General features: G+C 35.4%; 3 protein-coding genes and 2 long non-coding RNA genes across 6 annotated transcripts; 3 read left to right on the forward strand and 2 right to left on the reverse strand.

Moving 5' to 3' along the window:
* Positions 1-347: 347 nt before the first annotated feature.
* On the reverse strand, positions 348-1,118 carry LOC122592525. The gene has a single exon (XM_043764811.1). It carries the CDS (start codon positions 1,116-1,118, stop codon positions 348-350), a length of 771 nt encoding a protein of 256 aa, XP_043620746.1.
* Positions 1,119-7,705: 6,587 nt separating this feature from the next.
* On the forward strand, positions 7,706-10,651 carry LOC122597291. 2 transcript variants are annotated; one of them, XR_006323416.1, is made up of 4 exons: positions 7,706-7,763; positions 8,210-8,261; positions 8,579-8,651; positions 10,624-10,651. It is a non-coding gene; the product is annotated as an uncharacterized LOC122597291 (long non-coding RNA). The 2 variants fall into 2 exon arrangements; XR_006323415.1 differs by lacking the exon at positions 10,624-10,651 and having other exon boundaries at positions 8,579-8,667.
* Positions 10,652-15,487: 4,836 nt separating this feature from the next.
* Positions 15,488-16,563, forward strand: LOC122597202. The gene is made up of 3 exons (XR_006323414.1): positions 15,488-15,689; positions 16,135-16,186; positions 16,504-16,563. It is a non-coding gene; the product is annotated as an uncharacterized LOC122597202 (long non-coding RNA).
* A 3,716-nt stretch (positions 16,564-20,279) lies between these two features.
* LOC122587331 (UDP-glycosyltransferase 71E1-like) lies at positions 20,280-21,946 on the reverse strand. The gene has a single exon (XM_043759506.1). It carries the CDS (start codon positions 21,863-21,865, stop codon positions 20,432-20,434), a length of 1,434 nt encoding a protein of 477 aa, XP_043615441.1. The 5' UTR covers positions 21,866-21,946; the 3' UTR covers positions 20,280-20,431.
* Positions 21,947-24,984: 3,038 nt separating this feature from the next.
* Positions 24,985-25,892, forward strand: LOC122592785. Its single transcript, XM_043765132.1, has 2 exons — positions 24,985-25,297; positions 25,414-25,892. The coding sequence occupies exons 1-2, from the start codon at positions 24,985-24,987 to the stop codon at positions 25,890-25,892; spliced, it is 792 nt and encodes a 263-aa protein (XP_043621067.1).
* The last annotated feature ends 1,823 nt before the right edge of the window (positions 25,893-27,715 follow it).

Here is a 27,715-nt window from a genome sequence, read left to right on the forward strand (position 1 = left end):
AGTACCGGTGCACCCCATGGAGAGTTACTAGGTCGAATAAAACCCTTGTCAAGTAATTCTTGTAGTTGCTTCATCATCTCTTGCATCTCCGTTGGGCCAAACGATAAGGAACTTTAGCAATGGGGTTAGCTCCCGAAATAAGATCAATTGAGAATTCAACTTGTCGTTCGGGAGGAATGCCTTACAAGTCTTCGGGAAAAACGTCGGCGAATTCATTAACAATAGGGATGTCTTCGATAGATAGGGGTTGCTTCTCAACATCTACGATGTGGGCAAGATAAGCATGACATCCATGTAATGTAGCGTTTGGCACGAGCAAAAGTACACACGGATATAGAACGTTCTTTCTAATCACCGTAAACCACCAAGTCTTTGCCCTTAGAAGTCTTCAAATACACCGCTTTTTCATCACACGCGATCTTGGCGTTACAAGAGCTCAACCAATCCATACCTAAGATTATGTCAAACTCTCCCATTGGAAAAGGAATTAGATTAGCTTGGAAGAGTTCCGAAGAAATTTTGATTTCACACCCTTTATACACATCCTTCACTAATTCCACCCTACCATTACCAACCTCAACTCGCAAAGTATTTTCTAGACATGTCTTAGACATGGGAATAACATGAATTACTCTAGTTGCAACAAATGATCTATTCGCCCCTGAATCAAAGAGAATTCGCATAGGCACATTATATACAAGAAATGTACCTGTGACAACATCATCCGAGTTTCTTGCTTGCTCCACCGTGAGTTGAAAAGATCTTCCACGCGGGTTTCCATGAACTTGAGCGTTCTTCCTCTCCGCCTTCCCCCTTCTCTCTTCTAGCCTCTCCTCTTCAGTCAACTTAGGGCATGAGCTTCTCATATGGCCCTCCTCAAAGCACTTGAAACATATAAGGGGTTTTTGAGGTTTAGACCTACATTCCCGACTAGTGTGCCCCGGCTTCCCATAAGTATAACAACCCTTATTCGCCGCCCTACATACCCCCAAATGATTCTTCTTGCATTGGCGGCAAAAAGGAACATTTCTTCTATTTGAGTGGTTACCGGAACTACCCTCTTGTCTAGGCCACTTGCTTGGAGAATTTACATCCTCATATCTTCTCTTCAATTTCATGATCCCGGGCCACATCCGGCAACATGGAGAAAGACTCCATTTGACGCAAACTAATCTTCTCCCAAAGGTTCTTCCTCAACTTCAAATAGAATTGCTCTTTGAGTAATTGGTCATTCTCAAGAAATTTCGGACAAAATTGAGCCTTGTCCAAGAATTGGGCTCGGAATTCGTTCAAGCTCATGTTGCCTTGACAATCATTGAGGAATTCACTCCTCAACTTAGTTACCTCGGCCTCCGATCGGAATTCCTTGAAAAACATTTCCTTAAATTCGGGTCATCCCACATTATCTAGCGCCCCTTTCTTGATAGCCAACAAACCATCCCACCATCTCTTCCTACTGTTTTTGAGCATGCTCACCGCAAAAATAACTTTAAGATGTGAGGGGCATTGACTAGTACGGAAAGCCCCTTCTATCTACGATATCCACCTCGTACAAACAATGGGATCATGATCACCGTGATACTCCGGAGGGTGGCACACTTCAAAGTATCGAAAGGTGAACTTCTTCTAGTAACTTCTTTCCCCCGTTACTTTCACCTCCTTCTCTTCTTCATTCTTCTTGCCTTTATCCTTGGCATCACGTTTCTCAAATTCCCGTTGCACGTTAATTGCAACCTCTTCCCTGATCATTTGAGCTATGTGGTTATTCATAGCCCCTTCCATTGTTGCGTTCAATCTTTTGAGTAACACCGGAGTGTACTTCTCTAAGGCTCTCCCGATTTGGTCCGAGGTATCCATACTATCTTCGGCAAATATGGGCTCTTCTTCTTCATTTTGACTATGGTTTTCATCTTCGTCGTTACGTTGATCGGCCATATTATAATAAGAATGAATAAACAGATTTAATTTCATAACCTATCTCTACACGCTCAAACTAAAACCAAACCTATAATTTTGTACTAAATCGTCTCAAGGTTTGATGTCGTTAGTTTATAAATTGTTAATACTTCAACCATAATAAGGCCAACTTCTTATTGTGCATTAAATACTAGCAAGTGGATAAACTAGCATCATCAAACGCATCTTTCGATCCCATATAAAATTTCGGTCACCTAAGGTCGAGTCTCAACTAAGGTTTAAGTCTAGGAACCCCCTACACGAGGAAATACCTAAATCCTTTAAACCTTGGCTTTGATACCAACTTGTAAAGACCTAACTTGATAAACCGAAAATATAAGAATTTTTTTTTATACCCCACTGCGTCGCAGTGGGTCGAGGACTCCCCACTGCGTCGCAATGGAAATCCTCGGCCAGAACATGAACATGCCCCACTGCGCCGCAGTGGGTTCGACACATCTCCCACTGCGCCGGAGTGGGAGGAACCAAAATGGTTTCCGTGGGAATCCATTGTGCCGCAGTGGGCCACCTGACAGCAACCCTAATACTCATTTCGACCTTGAACAACTTGTAACCTTCAAATTTCAAACTAACATCTGAAAGACACATTCTAGAGAATTATAACAACTTCATGGAAACATTTTAAACATAATTACAACATCAAATTGTTTCAAAACTCTTGAATACCATTAACAACACATATATGGATCCATATACTATCAAACCTAAATATACCAAGAGCCAAGAGGAGAGGGATTTCATGTCACATTTACATATTCACCTTGTACACTAACAACACATATATGGATCCATATAAGCTAAACAATTATATCTATCGGGATTCTTAGGCCCCGGAGGTTCTTAGGCCTCATAATCACAATGCCCCACATGGCTTTATGCCACATCAATTACCACACATGGATTTACAAACTTCAACATGAAATGGTCAAAACCACCATAGACAAAAGGCTTCAACATGATGTGGTCAATTGATCCAACATAAACATAAAGGTATGCAAATGTACTCACCTCTTCCACATAAAGGACAACAATGCTAAAACGAATAAGCACAAGCAAGCTTCAACCTATAATCATATCATAAAATGTATAAGCTTACATTCACAACTTGACTAGTTCAACCTAGCCATTCTCAATCACTAGCCTTTTCTAAACCCAAAACTCAACTCATTTGTCATTGAGTTTCTTTCATCTATAACAACATCATTGATCCTACCATTTTCATTCATATTTCAATAACTAACAAAAATTCATCTTTTCTTACAAACTCAATTTGTCACATTGAACTCATCTATTTCAAAAATCAAACACATCATATAACTCAATGACAACTAGGTTGACTAAGGAATTGGGGAAAAATTAACCATAATTCATATTCTAGCAAAACCCCTAATTTGGTTCATCCATGAACCCTAATTTCAAAGGAAAGATAAAAACTAATTTAAGGGAATTCAATACCTCAAGATTCAATGAGCTAATTCAAGACTATAGGCTACAATTTCTTTTTCACCCTTTTTCCTCTTGATTTTCGGCCACCACCCAAAATCACCAAAACCCTAGCTTTTAAATTTCTAATATAGATGAAGATGATTAATGTTTTTGCCCTTGGATGAATTACTCTTTGATTTAGAAAGAATATGAGAAGGGATGCATGTAGGGAAGAAGAAAAATAGAAGTGGGAGATGACTCATGATCAAATGGATGGCTGGCACTTTGTGAGGATGCCACGACTCATCCCACTTTTGTGGGTATTTTACCCGCTATCCGCTAAAGTTCCAACTAAATTAACCTCATATCCAAAAATAAAATATCAGGAAATTAATTTAATGTCAAAACTATGAAAAGGGGTTAATTTCTTTTACCTTAAAATATTTGGGGTGTTACAATATTTAAACTCAATCTATCCATATATATATATTTCAAATCAAGTACTATATAACACAAATAAAAAAATTTATAGTTAAAGTTGCGTAAAAAAGAATTCAAAGTCAAAATATGATATTTAAATTGGGACATTATCACAATCATAAACATATTTTCACTAGGATTGTTATCCGCACGTAGTGGCAGGGTAATAGGCATTTAAGAAAACAGAATAAGGCTTATCTATACAAATCTGATACAATGTTCTTCACATTTGTAGTGCATATAAGATATAACAGTTAGAGCCTGTCATGTGAACATCTACTTATTTGCAAATAGCCCCATATTAAAAATGAAATCTGTGTACAAAAGTAACATAAAAATACCGAGACCACTACTGTCATTCTTATGAGACCATATATAATCACATGCAAAGCTTAATTTTCAATGGTTCGGCATCAATACCATTCTATTTCTAACCAAGATCGGCACGTACTTTGTATAACTCTGCTTTTCGTTTGTCTGTCGTTTCTATGGCATCGCATCACAACAAAAGATATGAGTTGTTTACAAAGTCTACTATTATGTTATATACTACCTAATACATAAATTCAGAGTACCAATGAGAATGTGGTATATTGTTTATATTAGGCATTATTGGTATCAAACATTCTAACTTGCATTTGGTCAAATACGTTTTCCCGAAAACTTTCTGATTTGTTTGCAAGTTCTTACGATTTTGGTTTCCTGGCTGCGGCATCCTTTCCAGTTATGACAGAATAGTATCATTCGTATATTTGTGATTTACACACTACCTGTAACATATTGATAATTTTACTGTGATAACCAATATTTTTTATTTGTTTAAGAGAAATTGAAGGTGCATTCAGTTAAATATCTCACTCTTAGTTTTAGGTTTTCGAATATTAAGCATTTTTATAAGACTATACTTGTGGTATTTACCATCTTTATATTTAAAGGAAGTGGATAAAAATGTAGTTATTTTTAACATTTACCTGATGCTATTATTTGTAGAATTTTAGACCATATGATTAAGGTGTAGTACAAAAATGTATAAAAACGTAACCTGCGTATGTGGATAAAATTTGAATCTTAATTTATCAGTTGAAGAGAGAAGCCAAAAAGTAAAAAAGGGATTTGTTAGCTAAAAGCAGTTGACCAACAACTATATCTTCGTTGACTAACAGTCTTTTTTCCTGGTACAATACCTAAGTTGTTATTGGATTTTTTTTGTTATACTCTTTGAACTTTTTATTGTTGTTTTAGTATTTTATGTTAAACTAGTAGTTTTATTGGTCGGGCCAAAGGCCACCTGCTGGTGAAAACAGGGGCTGTTTTAATCAAGTAATAAGGTTTGTAAATAACGCTTACAGTTTCTATTAGTGATTACCATCATAGACTGAAACATTCAAATCAATTAGAAAATGTTAGTGAAAGTTCCTTGATAAATTTTCGAACTAAAGTGAAGTAACTTACATGTATTTAACTCCAACTACTTCCTCATGACCTGAACAAACATAGCTTGGACAACCTCCTGTTTGCAAGTAAGCCCTTTGTTGCACTTGTTGCAGTTGACATAAACATAATACCATGGCCGTTCCATTTCAATGAATATAACTGTTACCTGGCATGAGCCTCAATTTTGCTGTGATGTAGAGAAGTTAAAGTGATTGTAGATTGGCAAAACTAAATTAAAGTATTAAACTTAGCATAAACGAGGTGCATAGTACCATTTTATGTTCTATTCCTTTTGAAAGTAAATTAGCAAGACTGATTGCGGCATTTGTGGTTTCATATATTTCTTGGAACCCGATTACAACGAAAGTTAAATGTTGTCAGTAACGGAAGAATCTAATCGTAGGAAAATGATAATGACAGCCCGACAGCCTTAAGGGCTGTCACTAACAACATATTACATGCTTAAAAACTTATACATTATATATTAAAAACCGCTCCCTGATTTTTCTAACACCAAGGTACAAATTTTAATGCATCCAATTAGTTTTTACAGACAACCCTAAGGGTTGTCACTAACAAAACCCAAAAAAATATTATAAGTAACAAACCTAATGACTTATGTAGAAATTGGTCAAAGTAACTGTATGCAAATGATATAGCTCTTGTTCTTATTCCTTATCAAGGTCTTCGCTTTCATCTGATCAACAATAGAAGTTTCACTGAAGTCGTCACCTTAGTGAAAGCACTAAGCAAGCAAATTACCTTAATGAAATATGGAAGCGGGTGTAAAGAAAGCCATTTTTCGATAGTTATTCAAGGTGAAGTAAATCCCTATAACAGGCCTTCGTAGTAAGAACTCTTAAAAGATTTCGATGAGAATGAATGCTTCGTGACCAAGAAAGCGCAGCCAATAGGGGATTTTCATAAAGTTTAAAACGGAGGTGTTTATGCTTTACTAGAAATGTAAATAGATATGCATTTTATCGAACACCTTGTTTGCATTTGCACAATTGTTATTACAGATAAAACATTTAGACCAAATTTAACAAGCCCATATCTTGAAATGATTGAAAATGCAATAAAGATTAACAATGACATAAATTAAGTAAACCAACTTGTAATTAAATTTACTAAAATTAGATTAACATGTACTAATAATAAATATAATTGAAGATGAAACATTAACGGGCCTATTTTATGCGACCACATTGTTGTCTCAAAAGAGTTGTATCTACGACAATAAGAGCTTTTTTGTTTTTAAGTACAGTATGAATCTTGTATCTTCGTATACATACCCACAAAGCTATTTGCATGCGTCACTTCTTCAAAAATAGAAATGGACGGCTTTGGCACTAAGAAATTGTGCCGGTGAATTGAATCAACTTATTAACAGCGAAGCCTAGAATGCAAAGTTGCAAGCGCACTAACATGGAGCTTCAAAAGGACCACATCTCCAAAGCCACGAGAGAAAATAAAAAGAAAAAAACAAAGGTCATGGGATATGTTTCTATTGATCAGGTATAAATTGGGAATCTATCACGAGGAGACTTTCAAGCGTGGACCCAATTAAAATAACATAAATTAAACTTTTCGATATTCGTGATAAGTTTACCCCTTTCAAATTCAAAGAAAAAGAGAAAACAATCTCCAATCCATTATGTACCCGAGCAATGCGGCGGTTAATGGTGATGGCTACATCTATTGGTGTAGGTAAAAGTTATTTGATTTTAAGGGGTTAGTAGAGATATTTCCAATATAATAAACTAATGGTGTAATTTAATATTAATGGTTGATGATGATTTAATTCATTAAGGGTATTTTGGTTAATTCGCATGTCCCATTTGTGTAAACTTTCAACATAGGGTTATAATTTTTATATAGTAGTATAGAAATATAGAAGTATAGATAAAATGCGACACTGATTGTTTTATTTCTAACCTTTAGTATAAATTAAGTTAAACCGACATATAATGGGTGTCAAAAAGTGTAACACCCCATAAATTAAGGTAATTCAAATAGGTATTTTTAATCTATATGAACTAAAATATAAACATTATGATATATAATTTATATCTAGTATATCTATTATATGCCTAAAGTACCAGTCAACTAGTTAGTGCCTTTATTATACACAATAAGTTATTTTAGGGACTAATGTATCATATATGTAAAGTTCATATTTATTATTATTAGATAAAGTTAATCAAATAGATATATATGTAGAAATTTAAAAGAAAAAAGTGAAAGAAAAACAAAAGGGAAGTTAACAGAAGTAGCTGGGAGCTCCTTCTACAAACACGACATATACTTAGTGTGTGAAAACATGGTGTCATGAGTATGTGTCCCTCTCCTGAAGATATCTAGCTCAAGATTAAGGAGAAACTTGATTTTAGCTAACTAGAAAGTAAAGTAGAGTGCTTTTGATCTTTAATCAGGAGTAAATCAAGGTATGAATTTTTCTACTAGATATAATCAACCTGATTTTTGTAGAAGATCTGAGTCTCAACTTACTAGTTGAGATATCATAGATAAAGATGGTGTGGTAATCTTATACCACCATGTTTTAGTCAAAAAGAGAAAGATATGTTTTTATAAGATTTGATTATACAAGTTTTGCTTCATATAATTTACTCGTGATTTGCAACAAGTTGATTGGAATTGATGTAGCAGATATATGGATGTTTACTTAAACAAAAGAAGTAATTTTTATAGTGAATAAAATCATGTAGACAAGGTGTTTGATGTAAAGCCTCAAAGAAAACTCGATTTTCAGAAAAAGGTCATATTAGCTATGGGATATTTTGTAGTTAGAAGCTGATGGAAAACAACCCAAAAAGAATAGATAGTTGTATTTTAACCTTTAAGTGATACGTGTATTATGCTTTGTGTATAGGTGATACAAGAGATCAACCAAGTTTTACTTAAAAGCTAACGGTGATTATAAGGTGAGTAACGGATAGAATAGAATGATAGGTAATATCCAGAATGCGTCTAGATATGTATGAGGGTATGTACTTATCACATTACCATAAGGTTATTTTATACGGGATTGATCTAGATATCTCTCGTATGAGTATGCCATTTATTTCATGAATGTTGAATGCATAGAATTACCAGAAAAGGAATTCCTTACATACTAGAATGTGACTCTGAATTTGTTTCAGATCACAACAGAAAGAATTTAGATTATGCATTCTTTATATGCTAGAACCCGTTTACTCACTAAGTATTTATACTTACCGTTATATATGTTTTTTTTTAGGTGAGACAAGTGGAGCCCGAAAAGATCCAGGGAAGGGTATAGCTTAGCACTAGCGGTGTTGCTCGTTGGATGGGTAACGAGTATCTCTTAGGCCTTCCTTTGATACTAGTTACGCCCTTTTTGTGCAACTTATAAAGTTGCAAATTAAACCAGTTTGTAAACCAGCTTTTGAAACATATTATGGTAACTATATAGGGTCATATTGTAAGTAAGTAAATATGTAGTTCTATCCATATCAGTTTGTAAAAGGGTTTTTGCAAGCAGGTCCTAGTAAAGTATGAATAATCGTTTTGAAACAAGTAAGAAAGTAGTGTTTGCATCCGCTTGCAGCCTGGTCTTGGTCAAGCTTAAACTTCATGTATCTTGAACCTGGATCGTCATTTTGTATGTAAATATGATGTTGAAAGTAGTACTGAATGTTTTGTTTTAGGCTAAGATACGCCAAAGGTTGAGTCGACTAGTGAGCAGATTCACTACTTGTATGGTTGGTCTTCTTGGTCACTCCAAAACCAAAAGAAAAACTACCTGATCGTTTGTCCAGTTCATACCCTTAGCGTTTGATTATAAAATACGAGCTGCATACGTTAGTTGTATAGCTTCCCCTTGGTAGTCCATGTCCAGAACCACCACCTGATGCTTTTTGTCCAGTTATATCTCGGCTTTTGGTCATAAAATGAAAAGTAAATATATAGGTAGCTTGGATACGTTTCTCTGGTTCAAGTTAATGTTAAACCACCGGATGGTTTTATATAATAATGGTTACATATTAAAGTGTGTCGGGTGGTAGTTGTTCTTAGTGATTGGATGAGGAAAAATCTTTCTAGTGAGTTTACATCATAATAAAACTATACTCCTGGTCAAAACCCGCGAGTCTTTACTAGTCCGGTATTTTAAAGATCTTATTCTCTAGCAGTGTTATTACATGAGTGAGCTTAATATTTCTGGTCCTTTTTGGTGCTCTGTACAAAGAGACTCTACTAATGGTTTTGTCCAAATTATATCGTAGTTCCTGATCATTTAACAAGAGTCGAATTTTATTAGTTAGCCTCCTACAGTTTCAATTCGGGGTTTATGTTGAAACTATTTGATGGTCTATGTCAAAACCTTCTGATGCTTTCTGTCCAGATTATATCTAGCTTTTAGTTACAAAATGAATCAATACTTATTAGCAAACTTTAGATGATCTTTATTGTTGGCTCATGTCAAACCACTTGATGGTTTGTAGACTAATTACTCTGTTACCAAAGATCAGGTGGTAGTCGTCTTTCAATAGCTGATGTAAAATCTGTTCATCGGGTTTACATGGTAACTACACTCTGCCCCTGGTCATAACTCTTGAGTCATTAGTTTCAGTCTTGTGTTTAGAACTTCATCTTATATTATGTAAAGGTCTCGTGTCTGGAGCTTTGGTCATTAGAATGGTACACGTGTAAGTAACAAGTCATGCACCAAGTTCTATTTTTTAGATTATACACTAGTCGATAATAGTTACAGTTTATAAAAGAAAAATAACAGAATATAAATGTTTTTTTGTAAAAAAAAAATAAAATAAAATTTTCTCGGGCGTTTCAAGTGGTATCAAAGCTCGGTTTAAGAGAATTAAGTATCCACCATTAGTTGGGTACTTGAACTTAAACCAAATTGCCATGCTAGTTATTGAACTGTGTAGATTTTATTATGTTTATGCTAGTAATATAGATTTTTATAGAACTAATTGCACTAATATTTGATGATATTTTATAGTGATAAATTGAATATGCATCTTCACATGCTAGCATTGTATGCAGACTGAGAATTGTTTTAGATTACAAACCAAGATATTAATGATAGCCATAAGGACACGTTATATAATGAAATTATCATTACGTCTGATCACCGTGATCCTAATTACATATATAACATGACTTCTGGAAATCATGGAATATCTTGAGGAGTAAGCTCAAACTATTTTTAGATAGTTATTAATATCAGATAATGGTTACCGTAGTTAGTATAAATACTATGTAATTGAACTTTATATTTTTTTCATGTGTTTAAACTTTCAGTGATCTAAGATGACTGAAAGAAATGTTGAGTCGTCTCTCGGTCTTGCTCATCAGGAGGAACCCGAGGGTAGTCATCATGATGCTGAAAGAGAAGTTACACCAGAATATCTAGAAACACCTACTCGTAAGTCAACACATGTACCTGATGCTATGGAGGCAGAATTAAGAACTCTTATATCCGAGGAAATCGCGAGATCTCAGGAAGCATTAATACCTTTTTTCTTGGTTAGAATAACCGAGGCAATTAACAAAGCTGTTAATGATGACCTTGAGAAGATTAAAGAGGGGATGTTAACACACCAATCAAAGGATGCTACTGCTGAAGAAACTCGAGCTGCAAAAGATCGGTTTAGCTATAGAGAATTCTCAGCTTGCAAACCACCAGTATTTGAAGGAGAGAAGGATCCTTTAATTAGTTACAGGTGGGTTTCTGAGATTGAGGGTGCATTTAAAACTTGTGAGTGTCCTGAAAGACTCAAAGTTACATTCGCCTCTAACCTACTAAGGAACCGTGGGAAAGAATGGTGGGATCTTCAAAAACGTACCAAAGGGACCGAGTTTATTGATTTGTTGACTTGGAAAGATTTTAAAGATATTTTCCTTAAGAACTTCTTTCCTGAAGCTGAAATAAAGAAAATTCATCGCGAATTTTTGAATATGAAACAAACTTCACAATCTGTTAATGAATTCACTGGAATGTTTCTCATTAGAGCTCGTTTCTGTCCCGAGTACATGGAAAATGAAAGCAGACTTATGGATCATTATCGGGAGACGCTAAAGAAAGAGATCCGTGAGTTTGTTTCTTTTGGTCATTGGAAAACTTTTGATGAACTAGTAAATGCAGCTTTGGAAAGAGAGCAAGAGACAAACAAAGGTCGAGACTCCCCTAAGAGAAGATTTGAGCATGGGAATACATTATCAAAGAGGCAGAAAACTGGAGGAGGTAGCCATAGAATTGAAAGAAAAGAATTTCCAACTTGTGACACTTGTCATAAGAGACATCCGGGCGTCTGCCGATTGGGCTCAAAAGCATGTTATCGATGTGGAAGAATGGGGCATTTTAGTAAAGATTGCCCAAATCCGTTGCGTATCTGTGGTAAGTGCCAAAAGCCTGGTCACATGACAACAGAATGCCCCGAGTTAAAAGTTAAGCCCAACCAGCTCGACCAAAAGAGAAATGTCGATAGGAGAGGAGTAGTGACATCAAGACCTCCGGGTCGTGCTTTTCGGATGACAACAGATCAAGCTAAAGAAGCACACGATGTTGTGATAGGTACTTTCTTTGTAAACTCATTAGCTGCTCATGTGTTATTTGACTCGGGTGCAAATCGATCATTCGTTTCCCATTCATTTAGTCAAACTTTTATTCTTCCTATTAGCAAGCTCAATCCCCCATTAGATGTTGAAATGCCTGATAGAATAATGTATGTGTCTGATGTTTTTTGTGATTGTGAGATAGAGATCGATAATGAGCGATTCCCAATTGATTTAATTCCAATGTCAATTGGAGAATTCGATGTAATTGTTGGCATGGATTGGCTTGGTAAAAATAGAGGTGTCATTTTATGTAAAGAAAAGCTAATCCGACTTAAGTCCTTAAGTGGGGGAGATGTAATTGTATACGGCGAGAAAAAGAAAACATCCATGACGATATGTACTTACACAAGGGCAAAAAGACACATGTCACGTGGATGTCAAGCTTACTTAGCCCACGTGGTAGATACACAGAAAACAGTCCGAAATTTTGATGATATTCCAGTTGTAAGAGACTTCCCTGATGTATTTCCAGAAGAACTACCGGGTATACCACCCAATAGACAAGTAGAGTTTCGTATTGATCTTATGCCTGGAGCTACTCCTATAGCTAAATCCCCATATAGACTTGCACCGTCTGAGATGCAAGAGCTAATGAAGCAGCTGTAAGAACTTTTAGATAAAGGCTTTATTCGACCAAGTAGTTCACCATGGGGAGCTCCAGTATTGTTTGTAAAGAAGAAGGATGGTAGCATGCGCATGTGTATCGATTATAGAGAACTAAATAAAGTTACCATCAAGAATAGATATCCCTTACCTAGAATTGATGATTTATTCGATCAACTTCAAGGTGCCAGTTACTTCTCAAAAATTGACTTGAGATCAGGCTATCATCAATTAAAGGTTCGAGAAGAAGACGTTCCCAAGACGGCGTTTCGTACCAGATATGGCCATTATGAGTTTATAGTTATGCCGTTTGGTTTAACCAACGCGCCAGCAGCTTTTATGGACTTAATGAATCGTGTATGTCGACCGATGCTTGATAAGTCTGTAATAGTGTTCATTGATGATATTTTGGTATATTCCAAATCAGAAGTAGAACATGAGTCTCATTTAAGGCAGGTTTTATGCATGCTCCGTAATGAAAAGCTTTATGCCAAATTTTCTAAGTGTGAGTTTTGGTTACGTGAAGTTCAATTTCTTGGACATGTAATCAATGATCAAGGCATTAAAGTTGATTCTGGAAAAGTTGACGCAATCATGAATTGGGACCAGCCTACAACTCCAACTGAAGTGAGATCTTTCCTTGGATTAGCGGGTTACTATAGACGCTTTATCCAAGATTTTTCTAAGATTGCCACTCCTCTTACCCAACTTACTAGAAAGAATGTTAAATTTAATTGGGGAGAAAAGCAAGAGCGGGCATTCCAAACCTTAAAAGAGAAGTTAAGTCAAGCACCCATCTTAGTTTTACCAGAAGGTAATGAAGATATGGTGGTGTATTGTGATGCATCATATTACGGATTGGGATGTGTGCTTATGCAGAGAGGACGAGTTATCGCTTATGCCTCAAGACAACTTAAGCAAAATGAGAGAAATTACCCAACACATGATTTAGAACTAGCAGCTGTGGTTTTTGCTCTCAAGATTTGGAGGCACTACCTTTATGGTGCAAAAATCAAGATTTACACTGATCATAAGAGTCTCAAATACTTCTTCGATCAACGTGATCTCAACATGAGACAGAGGCGTTGGCTCGATTTAGTAAAAGATTATGATTGTGAGATCCTTTACCACCCAGGAAAGGCTAACGTTGTTGCTGATGCATTAAGTAGAAAAACGAAACAAGATGTTCTAAAAATTAAATCCTTTAGAATGATAGTCACTCCTGATCTTTTTGATCATATCAGAACAGTGCAACAAGAGACATGGGAGCATGGTGACGTGAAATTAGAACATCTCAAAGGTCAAGTTCATAACTTAGTTGAAGATTCTAGAGGACTTAGAACACGTTTTGGAAGAATTTGGATTCCAAATTCCAAAGAACTCAAGAAGTTGTTATTAGATGAGGCACATAAATCAAGATACTCAATTCACCCTGGAGCCACTAAGATGTATCACGACCTTAAAACAGATTACTGGTGGGTATGAAAAGAGAGATAGTTAAATATGTAGAACAATGCCTTACATGTCTACAAGTGAAAACTAAACATCAGCAGCCTTACGGAAAATTGCAACCTTTGCCAGTTCCTGAATGGAAATGGGAATGCATAACAATGGATTTGATCACCAAATTGCCTAAAACACCTCGACAACATGATGCAATTTGGGTAATCGTAGATCGTTTAACAAAAAGTGCTATCTTTTTACCAATCAAAGAAGCTTCATCTTCAGAGGTTCTAGCAAATCTGTATTTACGTGAAGTGGTAGCACGTCATGGGGTCCCGGTATCTATTGTTTCAGATAGAGACAACCGGTTTACTTCAAGATTTTGGAAGAAATTCCAGGAAGAGATGGGTACTCGTATTAATTTGAGTACAACATATCACCCTCAAACCGACAGACAAAGTGAAAGGACGATCCAGACGTTAGAAGATATGCTTAGAGCTTGTGCCATAGATTTTGGAGGTAGCTGGGATACGCATTTACCATTAGCAGAATTTTCATATAATAATAGCTACCATGCCAGCATCAAAATGCCACCGTATGAGATGCTATATGGGAGAAAGTGTTGAACTCCTATCTGTTGGGGGGAAGTTGGACAAAGAGAGTTGGGCAGTACTGAAGTTGTCGAGAAAACAACTGAAAAGATCAATCAGATACGTGAAAGACTTAAAATGGCTCAAGATCGACAGAAGTCCTATGCTGATAAAAGAAGACGTCCAATAGAATTTAGAGAAGGAGATAAAGTGATGTTGAAAGTATTTCCATGGAAGGGAATTATTCGTTTTAGAAAACATGGAAAACTTGGTCCACGATATATTGGTCCCTTCAAGATATTAGCAAGAGTCGGCAAGGTGGCCTATAGATTAGAACTACCTGATGAACTGAGTAGTATTCACAATACCTTCCATGTGTCGCATCTAAGAAAATGCTTAGTTGATGAAGCTGCGTACGTGCCACTAGAAGAAGTTGTCGTTGACAATAAACTTAACTACGTGGAAGAACCGGTTAAGATCCTTGATCTTAAAGTGAAGAAACTTAGGAACAAAGAAGTTAGATTGCTTAAAGTGCAATGGAAACATAGAAAGGGATCTGAATTCACATGGGAGCCTGAAGATGAAATGATTAAATATTACCCGGGAGTATATCAAGAATGGTTTGTGAGGACACAAATGAGTGTCAAAAAGTGTAACACCCCATAAATTAAGGTAATTCAAATAGGTATTTTTAATCTACATGAACTAAAATATAAACATTATGATATATAAGTTATATCTAGTATATCTATTATATGCCTAAAGTACCAGTCAACTAGTTAGTGCCTTTATTATACACAATAAGTTATTTTAGGGACTAATGTATCATATATGTAAAGTTCATACTTATTATTATTAGATAAAGTTAATCAAATAGATATATATGTAGAAGTTTAAAAGAAAAAAGTGAAAGAAAAACAAAAGGGAAGTTAACAGAAGTATCTGGGAGCTCCTTCTACAAACACGACATATACTTAGTGTGTGAAAACATGGTGTCGTGAGTATGTGTCCCTCTCGTGAAGATATCTAGCTCAAGATTAAAGAGAAACTTGATTTTAGCTAACTAGAAAGTAAAGTAGAGTGCTTTTGATCTTTAATCAGGAGTAAATCAAGGTATGAATTTTTCTACTAGATATAATCAACCTGATTTTTGTAGAAGATCTGAGTCTCAACTTACTAGTTGAGATATTATAGATAAGATGGTGTGGTAATCTTATACCACCATGTTTTAGTCAAAAAGAGAAAGATATGTTTTTATAAGATTTGATTATACAAGTTTTGCTTCATATAATTTACTCGTGATTTGCAACAAGTTGATTGGAATTGATGTAGCAGATACATGGATGTTTACTTAAACAAAAGAAGTAATTTTTATAGTGAATAAAATCATGTAGACAAGGTGTTTGATGTAAAGCCTCAAAGAAAACTCGATTTTCAGAAAAAGGTCATATTAGCTATGGGATATTTTGTAGTTAGAAGCTGATGGAAAACAACCCAAAAAGAATAGATAGTTGTATTTTAACCTTTAAGTGATACGTGTATTATGCTTTGTGTATAGGTGATACAAGAGATCAACCAAGTTTTACTTAAAAGCTAACGGTGATTATAAGGTGAGTAACGGATATAATAGAATGATAGGTAATATCCGGAATGCGTCTAGATATGTATGAGGGTATGTACTTATCACATTACCATAAGGTTATTTTATACGGGATTGATCTAGATATCTCTCGTATGAGTATGCCATTTATTTCATGAATGTTGAATGCATAGAATTACCAGAAAAGGAATTCCTTACATACTAGAATGTGACTCTGAATTTGTTTCAGATCACAACAGAAAGAATTTAGATTATGCATTCTTTATATGTTAGAACCCGTTTACTCACTAAATATTTATACTTACCGTTATATATGTTTTTTTTTAGGTGAGACAAGTGGAGCCCGAAAAGATCCAGGGAAGGGTATAGCTTAGCACTAGCGGTGTTGCTTGTTGGATGGGCAACGAGTATCTCTTATGTCTTCCTTTGATACTAGTTACGCTCTTTTTGTGCAACTTATAAAGTTGCAAATTAAACCAGTTTGTAAACCAGCTTTTGAAACATATTATGGTAACTATATAGGGTCATATTGTAAGTAAGTAAATATGTAGTTCTATCCATATCAGTTTGTAAAAGGGTTTTTGCAAGCAGGTCCTAGTAAAGTATGAATAGTCGTTTTGAAACAAGTAAGAAAGTAGTGTTTGCATCGGCTTGCAGCCTGGTCTTGGTCAAGCTTAAACTTCATGTATCTTGAACCTGGATCGTCATTTTGTATGTAAATATGATGTTGAAAGTAGTACTGAATGTTTTGTTTTAGGCTGAGATACGCCAAGGGTTGAGTCGACTAGTGAGCAGATTCACTACTTGTATGGTTGGTCTTCTTGGTCACTCCAAAACCAAAAGAAAAACTACCTGATCGTTTGTCCAGTTCATACCCTTAGCGTTTGATTATAAAATACGAGCTGCATACGTTAGTTGTATAGCTTCCCCTTGGTAGTCAATGTCCAGAACCACCACCTGATGCTTTTTGTCCAGTTATATCTCGGCTTTTGGTCATAAAATGAAAAGTAAATATATAGGTAGCTTGGATACGTTTCTCTGGTTCAAGTTAATATTAAACCACCGGATGGTTTTATATAATAATGGTTACATATTAAAGTGTGTCGGGTGGTAGTTGTTCTTAGTGATTGGATCAGGAAAAATCTTTCTAGTGAGTTTACATCATAATACAACTATACTCCTGGTCAAAACCCGCGAGTCTTTACTAGTCCGGTATTTTAAAGATCTTATTCTCTAGCAGTGTTATTACATGAGTGAGCTCAATATTTCTGGTCTTTTTTGGTGCTCTGTACAAAGAGACTCTACTAATGGTTTTGTCCAAATTATATCGTAGTTCCTGATCATTTAACAAGAGTCGAATTTTATTAGTTAGCCTCCTACAGTTTCAATTCGGGGTTTATGTTGAAACTATTTGATGGTCTATGTCAAAACCTTCTGATGCTTTCTGTCCAGATTATATCTAGCTTTTAGTTACAAAATGAATCAATACTTATTAGCAAACTTTAGATGATCTTTATTGTTGGCTCATGTCAAACCACCTGATGGTTTGTAGACTAATTACTCTGTTACCAAAGATCAGGTGGTAGTCGTCTTTCAATAGTTGATGTAAAATCTGTTCATCGGGTTTACATGGTAACTACACTCTGCCCCTGGTCATAACTCTTGAGTCATTAGTTTCAGTCTTGTGTTTAGAACTTCATCTTATATTATGTAAAGGTCTCATGTCTGGAGCTTTGGTCATTTGAATGTACACGTGTAAGTAACAAGTCATGCACCAAGTTCTATTTTTGAGATTATACACTAGTCGATAATAGTTACAGTTTATAAAAGAAAAATAACAGAATATAAATGTTTTTGTTAAATAAAAAATTTTTTTTTCTCGTGCGTTTCAAAAAGAAAAGCAAATTTAGGTAATAATAAATAAATAAAGTTACAATAATAAAAAAACATCAAACGAAAAAAATACAAGTCAAAAATGACAAAAACGGAAGAAAAAGACATCATCTCAGAGTTATAGTACTTTTTGATGGTGTACCTCTTCAGACCACTGTACGAAGGGCCTTCTTTACGAAACATCTGCACGAAGGCTTATGCCCAGAGGTATTAATATTAAATAAATGGTTAGGGATAAATCCAAATTCTTTCCTAAATTAAAGTAAATCATATCCTAATTATAATGGGATAAGGATAACAAGTAAATCAAATAAATATATATCCTAGATATGCCAAAACCATAGCTAGGGTTAATCATTTTCTATATAAATGAGAGGTAACTCTCATTAATTCATCATGATCACAAATCTGTCTATTCACATACATAAACCCTAATTAATCCCAACCATGGTTGTAAAACTCGTCCGATACAGCCGAGTCTTGAGAATCGGCTCGTGTATCAGCCTTCTGGCAATACGAGTTTGTAAGACTCGGTCTGAAAATCGGCCAAGGTGTAAGACTCGAGTCAACTTGGTCAAAACTCGGCTGTATCGGTCAAGACTCGACTGGATCAGATCGGTCTACCAAAGTCAAACCTTTTTTTTTAAAAAGCTTTTATTAGCTATCTTATTGTTTCTAGACAATTATGTTTAAGTTGAAAAATCATGTTATGTTTAAGTTTGAAGTTTTATATATATTTATAATTTTTTGTTATCTATAATTTCAAAAACTCTTTATACATAAAAAAAACTCACTATTCACCAATCCAATTTTTAAAATATCCTGTCCCCCCCCCCCCCAACCCCCCACTCTCTCGCTGATCCGATCCTGATTCCCGAGTTCTGTAACCTTGATCCCAACCACATATCTTGGCGTAAAAAGGCATTGTCCAACCTTCGTGGAATCGCCAATAAACCCTTAAACCTCACCCAGCTCTCCACAGACGAAACCCTTTAGCCGGAGTCTACCTCATACATGTGGTTTGGTGCACAATCACTTTTCTTTGTCCCCCAAAAAATTTCACGTCAAAATAAGCATATACAGATGAAGATGATTTGAGATACTGATTCTTTCAAGTGTGACGGTCGGCGTTGTCCGCACCAAATGCTTGGCTACATATCCACTGAGAATGTATTCCATTGAACTGTTTTACCTTTTTTTTCCTAGATGATCTCATTTTTTGGTAAGCAGAGTTCTATACAATTAAGATGCGCCCACTAGTTGGGTAAATGTTTAAAACTTCAGACCTAAAAATATCTAAGATAAGTAGATATTTCGAAATAGTCAAGCTTGCGTTAATGAGAATACTTTATCACTGGACAGATGATATTTTTTATAGATGTGTTTATGGTGGTAGTGTGGAAAATAAAATTGTATTGTGGAATAAAAATATAGAGAAAGTATTTGAAAATTGTAGTCGTTAAATGGTAAAAATGTTAATGTATTTATAGAGTTTTTATGAACGAAAACATAAAACCGTTACAAAATAGTATATATTATTTTAATAAATGTGACTATCAGGAAAAAGAAATCAACAATTGAACAGACCGAGCTTTCATACCATGCCCACAATAAACTGGGTGTCGGTTTCACCCCAAACTTCCAAATTTCAGCGCAAATGGTTGGCTTGCCCAACATGTACACGCCTCGTTGGTGGCTGTTTAAGCAGTGGCGGATCTAGTAATTTTAAAAGATATGGTCAACATTTTCTTTTACGAGATTATAGGTATCCAGACTAGGTTTTCTTTTGTTTTTTTAGCTCGCGTAAGTTACATTTTGGTTAAAATCCAATGTTAAAATATATATTTTTTTTCAATTGGGAAGGTGGGCCTATTCCCTTTATGGATCCGCCTGTGTCTAAGGCATGGGTCAGTGCAAGTGAATTCTCAATTTGTTGAGGCTGACAACAAGTTGGTTACCAATTTTGTAAGAACCTCTAGAAGAAGTACTAGTGATGTTGATCAATTGTGTGTTCTAGACCATGAGTCCATGAAATTCCACTAAATACTTCACTTGTGGAGCCAAGCTCAAGATTATTGATAAGAGATGATATCTCAATGATATGTACTCTAGCTAGCCGTTGGATTTTAACGCGTATGCCCGTATGCCTTTATCCATTTGATGAGGTTATTGCAAATAAGCAAATACAAATAACATACAAGACATTCAGCTGTTTGAGTACTTAATTTTTTTTTTCTTTCTATGTAGCAAATTTCAATTCAACAATTGCTAATTAAATATCCATACTCATACATGTTTGAACTTGAGACTTCTTAAAGAGACAAAATCTAGCTCCCTTCTTCTCTTAAAAGTCCCATAAGACTTAGAACTGATTAGTTGAGTGATTATCATTCATCAAATGGTCAATAAGAAGTCCAATAGAAGCATTAGAAGATCCACCTTCTAAGACCGCAAGTCTACTCTTGTTTTTCATATCTTTCACCTTGTTTCTTATCTCATCATCACTCATTAACTTCCTAATCCCACTCTCAATCTCCTCCGCGGTCACCATCATCTCGCTGCCACCGGGTTTCATACTCATCCGGTAGTCGATCCTTATCTCCACCGCCATTCCTTTCTCCACCACAAGTTGAAAAGCATTGAGCTGTTGTTCGGCATATAGTGGCCAAGCAGCTATCGGAACCCCACACCATATACTTTCCAGTGTTGAGTTCCATCCACAATGTGACACGAAACCTCCTACTGACGGGTGGGATAATACCACCATTTGTGGGGCCCACCCTATCACCTTCCCTACACTTGATGTCCGTTCAAGAAACCCCTTTGGCAACACCTCATTCGGATTTTCGTATTCTTCTGGTAACTCCATCTTCTCTTTCGATGGTGGACGTCGTAATGCCCATAGAAATCGTTGTCCACTTCGTTCAAGGGCAACCGCAATCTCCTTAACTTGTTTCTCATTAAAACTTCCCATGCTTCCGAAACAAAGGAACACAACCGAACTCTCGGGTTGGTTGTCTAGCCACGTCATTATTTCTTCGGTCTTACCATTCGTGTTCGTTTTTTTAAGGTTCAGTATTGGCCCAACTGGAAATACTGGTGGAAGATTGACGTTGCTACTCACAAGATACTCAATCCCATGGCTTTCGAGCTCTTGAAACGTGTTTATTATTATACCCTTCGACGCACGAAAGCTCTTTGCAAGGTCAAGAAACATTTTGGCCCCATCTTTTTCCATCATTATTTCTGGTAAGAGCTTTGGTGGCACTGGATTGAAATAACTCGGAATTGACAAATCTGATTCTGAGTTTTTCAATTCAGTGATATCATAGGCATCCTGGTCACGCTTGGCCTCAAAGTAAAACATGAGGCCAAGCGTGCTTGCACCAGAAGTAAAGTAGATATAACTTGGAACCCCAAACTCATTCCCTACATCAGTCATGCTCACACAAAACATGTCGAGAACGATGCCAACTAGTCGAACCGTCCCAGAATCAATGATGCCACGAGCGATGTCACGAACATGAACCTTGTTGTGTTCAATGAAGTCGGCAAGGAAGGTCTTGGGGTTGATGAGAGCCTTAGTAGACTCGTCACAAGGGATGTCAACGATGCGTAGACGGGAAGTGGATTTTTGGGTTTCGGTTTTGTTGTTTGGTCCAAGATCGAGTTGCATGATGATGATGGTGATAGAAAGGCGTTGATCACGGTCTAGAAGAAGGTTTGCGAGCTCTAGCGTTGGCGGAAGGTGGCCGGCACCGGGAGAAGGGATGAAAATCAGTTCGGAGGTGCTCATGTTTAGTTAATTTTCGAACGTACGTTTTTTAAAAGAAAAGTGAGTGTGGATTATTGATGGTGTATTTCACTATTTAGTGTGTTTTATATGTAAGTTAAGGATAACGTGCACATGGCCAAAAATAAGAAATCGTGCACATATATGGACAAGAATAAAGAAATCGGGCCAAAATAATTACGTCATGGCTTTACTCACTCGTTTTGACTTAATTAATTAGACTTCTTGTATTAATTATGCGTAGAAGAGAAAGCAAATTTGAGTTATAACCGATTAAATATAACCGAACATATATGGAATATGTATGGAATACATACATACGTCGATATTCGTATAACTCTGACAAATATGGCTGGAAATCATGGATGCGCATACATCGACAATTTTATGATCTACAAATGGAACCTGAAATCGAAATGAACTACTAAGTAGTATATATTTCTAGGTTAGAATCCTCTAAAGTTATTCCGATAAAGTTGAATGATTGGATTAAATCTAATGGTCAAGATTAAAACATTAATTTTTTATCTTGAACATTGGATTTAATCCAATGGTTGAAGTTACTCCAACTTTACCTATAAAGTTGGAGTAACTTTAGATAATCTCAATCTATATTTCTAAGTTTAAGTTAAATTTAATAAGTTAATTGGAGAAAAACTTTGTAGCTAGATAGAAAAGTTCAATAACATAGAAAAGTTTAACTTTAGAGATTTTTTTTGAAACGAACAATATCGAATAATTGGATCATGGTAAATCTAAGTTTTCGAACAATTTTCTTTCATTAATATTGAGATATATGTTTGATCATCATGTGTAAAAAATTTATGGTTTCGCTTAAAATCGGTAGTTAATTTTTCCCTTTGGATACTACTTTTAATTGGCACACAGTTTATAAAGAAATTACACACGGAATGTGCCTCAACTATACTAATTAAACGTACGAATCTAATATTAAAAAATCTTTCTAATAGGGTAACATTATGCGCAATATTTGTTGTATTAACATTCCCATTGATTGAGGAATTATAGAGGTCTTTGAACGCTTTAAATGGATCTGAATTTTAGTGAACATAAGAATATAGTGAATATGTCAGTGCCTCAGTGGTACTAATAACCAGATAACGTTATGGTGTTTTTTTACTTTGTAGCATGATATACTCGTATATTTTCCATAAAATATGATAGACCAACGTTCGTGGTGTTATAGTACTTTTTTTCGAAATAATACACATGGATGCTATAGGTGCATGAGTTTTCCACGCTATTTCCACTTCCATGCTATAGTGCATCAGTGCGAGTTAATTTGTAGTATGATATACTCGTATATTCTCCATTACTCGTATAATTTATGTCCTTTTCCCAAAAGGTATTATTTTGGCCTCTCCATATAGTTTTGTCGTGGGGAGGAAGAGATCGACATATCTTCTAAAGACACCATAGGCACATTTGTGTTTTGGGTCTTTCTTCATTAGTATGAAAAAAAAAGGTTGGGTGGTGACATTGGGTTTTCAACTAATAGAAAAAAATATTTTTTAATTAATAATAAAATATTTAAAAAAATTTGGAGGAAGAGGTATATATCATTGGTAAGATATCTCCCATTGAGTGTTTTTACATATTCTTTCATATCCTTGTTTGGCAGGCTTATGTGCTAGACGAAGTGGCCGATCGGTAGAGACCTGATTTTTAAGGGGTTTGATTTTTTTATTTCTAATGTTATATATATTTAAAGTTATGTATTCGTATATGTAATTACCAAAGTCCATTATAAATTTTAACAATAATCTACAGTAAAAATCTAAAATTAAAGCATATAATTTAAGAGAAATGATATTCGTACCACACATTTTACTAAATCTACTACACAGGACAATCAACTAAATACAATGTACAAGTTTTCAAAGCAAGTGTGTGGTAGATTTATTAAAACTTGTGATACGATTATCACTTCCCATAAATTAACCCGCATATAAAAGCTACTTACATAATTTTGTGTATAGAAAAAAGGTTATCCGGTACATTATCTCAGAACTTGGCAGTCAAGCCACCGTGACATTGTCACTTCATTGTCTACTTTCCTTTTTTTTTTGACAACGTAAGTAGTCATTGTTGAGTTGTCTCACTAATTACCCGAACCCGAGCAAATGGGTCAGGGTGTTGTGTATATCTCGAGCCCATGAGATATAATAAACTTAACTAGAGAATAAACAAAAGAGTTATTTTTGTTAATGTTTCCTAGTTAGATAAGTATGAAAAGTTATTTAATTAGGAAATTAGTATCCTATTCTAATTTATGTTTACTTGTTGATCAAGTCGTGATCACTCTATATAATCAACCCATCAGGGATCGTTGTGATTATGAGGGTTATTCAGTTTCGAGTTTATTTTCTGAATAATATTGGAGAGCTTATTCCAATAATTGTGTGTTTGTTTTTCGTTCTAAATTAGTTCGGGACTTGAATTGGTATCAGAGCAGTTGAAGCTCCATTAAAATCAATTTATTCTTATTCAGAATTGTTGAATTAAGAACTATTCACACCATTCACGTACAGCCGAAAAGACAAGCAAGGATCAATGACAGGAGGTGCTTCAGGTAGCGGATCTGGAGTTATTCAAGCAAAAGATCCAAACACCACGAGCTTGAAGTGCCCAATGTTAACCGAAACTAATTACAACATCTGGGCAATCAGGATTAAGGCAGTGTTTAAAGTTCATAGGATTGTTCAAGCCCTTGAACCTGGAACAGAGAAAATCGATGCCAAGAGAAATGATTTAACAGTGGCCTTACTTCTTCAAGCAATCCCAGAAGAACTCGTTTTTCAAGTGGCACAGTATGAAGCCCCCAAAGAGATTTGGGACGCTTTGAAAACAAAGTATGTTGGTGTTGAAGGAGTTCGTGAGGCTAAGGTGGAACAACTCGAGAGGGAATTCGAGTCGTTAAGAATGAAGGATTCAGACACCATTGATAAGTTCTTTGCCAAGATCAGTCAATTAGTCACCAAAGCTGCTAGTCTTGGAACTCAGTATGAATATAAAAAGCTAATTCGAAAACTGTAAGTTCGGCACCACCAAGGTGTATACCCATAGTGGGTCCAATTGAATAGTTTGCAGAATTTAAAAAGATGACTTTTCAGGAGGCGGTTGAAAGACTAAAAACTTTTGAAGATAGATTAAAAGAAAAAGCAGAATATTCAACAGAAAATCAGAATAATCTCATGTTCACACAAAGTGAACAAACCTCATATCATAGGTCTTCTAGCAGCAGTAGGGGACGTGGTCGTGGTAGAGGTGGTTCATCTAATAGAGGTCGTGGACGAGGTTTAGGTCAAGCTCGAAACCAGGAAGCTAGCCAAAGTCGAGATACAAAGGGATTTGGCCAAAGCAATAATCGACCAAAACCAAAGAAAGACAAATCTGAAATTCAATGCTTGAGATGTGATAAGATGGGCCACTACGATCTGAATGTCTAGAAAGAAACAAAGTTGTAGAGGCAAATTTTGCAGAGACAGAGAATCTAGAGCCAACGTTGTTCATGATGAAATCTGAAACAGTTTTTTTGAATGAAGAAAAAGTGATCCCCACCAAGTTCAAATCCAAGGATAAGGAGGAAAACCCATGGTATTTAGATAACGGAGCTTCTAATCATATGACAGGGAACAAATCACTATTTTTAGAATTGAATGAACGTGTAACTGGTAAAGTTCGTTTTGGTGATGATTCTCGTGTAGATATTGCTGGAAAGGGTTCCATTGTATTTAAAACGAAAATTGGAGAACATGTAGTATTGATGGAAGTTTACTATATCCCGAGTGTTTACTCTAACATTATCAGTTTGGGTCAACTTACAGAGACGAGTTGCAAAATTGTTATGGAAGATGATGTGTTGCTAGTTTATGACAGAGCTAAAACTCTAATGATAAAGGTATTAAGTGCTAGTAACCGGTTGTACAAGATCAATCTACAAGTAGGGTCACCGGTGTGTTACTATCAAAACTTGATGATGATTCGTGGCTTTGGCATGCTCGTTTAGGGCATTTAAATTTCGATTCATTGAAAAGGTTGAGTTCAAGGAATATGGTTCGAGGAATGCCTACAATCGGACATCCTTCAAACATATGTGATAGTTGTCTGGTTGGAAAACAAACTGAGAAATCATATCCAAAGCAAGCAAAGTTTAGAGCTAAAAGACCACTCGAGTTACTACATGGTGATCTTTGTAGCCCAATCACACCAGCAACGCCAGGAGGATGTAGGTATATGTTTCTACTTGTTGATGATTTTTCACGATATATGTGGTGTTATTTGTTGAAAGCTAAAGATCAAGCGTTTGAAGTGTTTAAGCGGTTTAAAGTATTGGTCGAGAAGTTTTTAGAGGTAAAGGTTGGCGCATTAAGAACAGATCGCAGAGGTGAGTTCACATCAGCCGAGTTCAATGATTGGTGTGAAGCTCAGGGAATCCAGAAACACCTTACAACACCATATTCACCACAACAAAACAGAGTTGTTGAGCGGCGAAATAGGACTGTAATTGGTATGGTAAGGTGCATGTTAAGAGACCAATGTACCACAAAGATTTTGGGGTGAAGTTGCTAAACATTCCGTTTACTTGTTAAATAAAAGTCCAACAAGGTCGGTTGATTCTAAAACACCATATGAGGCATTGTTGAAAAAGAAACCTAATTTGCAGTATTTACGGGTGTTCGGTTGTGTTGGTTATGCCACAGAACCCAAAGTGGATCGATATAAACTTGATGACAAAAGTAGATTGATGGTATATTTTGGTTCTGAACTGGGAGTTAAAGCTTTTCGAATGTTTGACCCAGTTAAGAACAAGATTTGCATTCAAAGAACCGTTGAGTGTGATGAAAAGCGTGGTTGGCAATGGAAGAAAACTACAGCTGATCCAGAATTTTTTTACTATTGTTCTTCACTCTGGTCAAGACGGAACTTTAAGTGAGATGGCAAGAGAGTCTGAAATAGAGGTGGGGCACTCTCCACATAATTCAGGGGGTGCGAGTGAATTTGATCAAGAAGGGGGTGCCAGCGTGTACCGTCTTAAATATTTTTTTAGGTAATATTTAAATTTAGTATTTAATTTTAAAACTATAAGTATTAAATATATAAAATAAATATATAAATGATGGATTAAAATAAATATAGTAAAGTAATAATAAAATTATGTGGACACTCGACAATTAAAGAGACAATACCCGTGATTAGTCATACGATATCTAGCTGAGTCATCTATTAACCGACCTTAAATGATATTCACGACCTTTCATTTGAATTAGTTTATTTTTAAGCTTTCTGAGCAATAGATATACTAATAGATAAAGACATCTTCTCATGACTATAATAATAATAATAATAATAATAATAATAATAATAATAATAATAATAATAATAAGGGTGGTATGTCAAGTTATTAGTTAAAACAAAGAAATTTAATTTGAAAGTGCTTGTGTGCGTGTGGATGATCGCGTAAAAGAAAAATAAAAAAAAAAATCAAAGTAGCAGAGAAAGGAATGACTAGTTAGTGAACCAAGATTTTTAGCTAATAATCTAAGTAAGTTATATATTTTTTTTCAAGTTATGATTTAAGTTAATTAGTATTGTTGATAGTTCTTATAATTTTTATAAGAAAATTATTATATGGTAATATTATTATGAGTATTGTTTAGATAGACTTAATATAATTATGTATATGAATATATGTGTTTATTTGTGTTAGGATTGAAGATGTTTTAGTGGCCATGATTATTTGATACAACATATTAGTATGGAGTATCATGAATTACAATTCTTGTTAATTAATTGGTTACCTGATGTAACTTAATCAGATAGCTAGATGAA

This window comes from Erigeron canadensis, chromosome 1 (genome assembly GCF_010389155.1).
Source record: "Erigeron canadensis isolate Cc75 chromosome 1, C_canadensis_v1, whole genome shotgun sequence".
Classification (NCBI taxonomy): Eukaryota; Viridiplantae; Streptophyta; class Magnoliopsida; order Asterales; family Asteraceae; genus Erigeron; species Erigeron canadensis.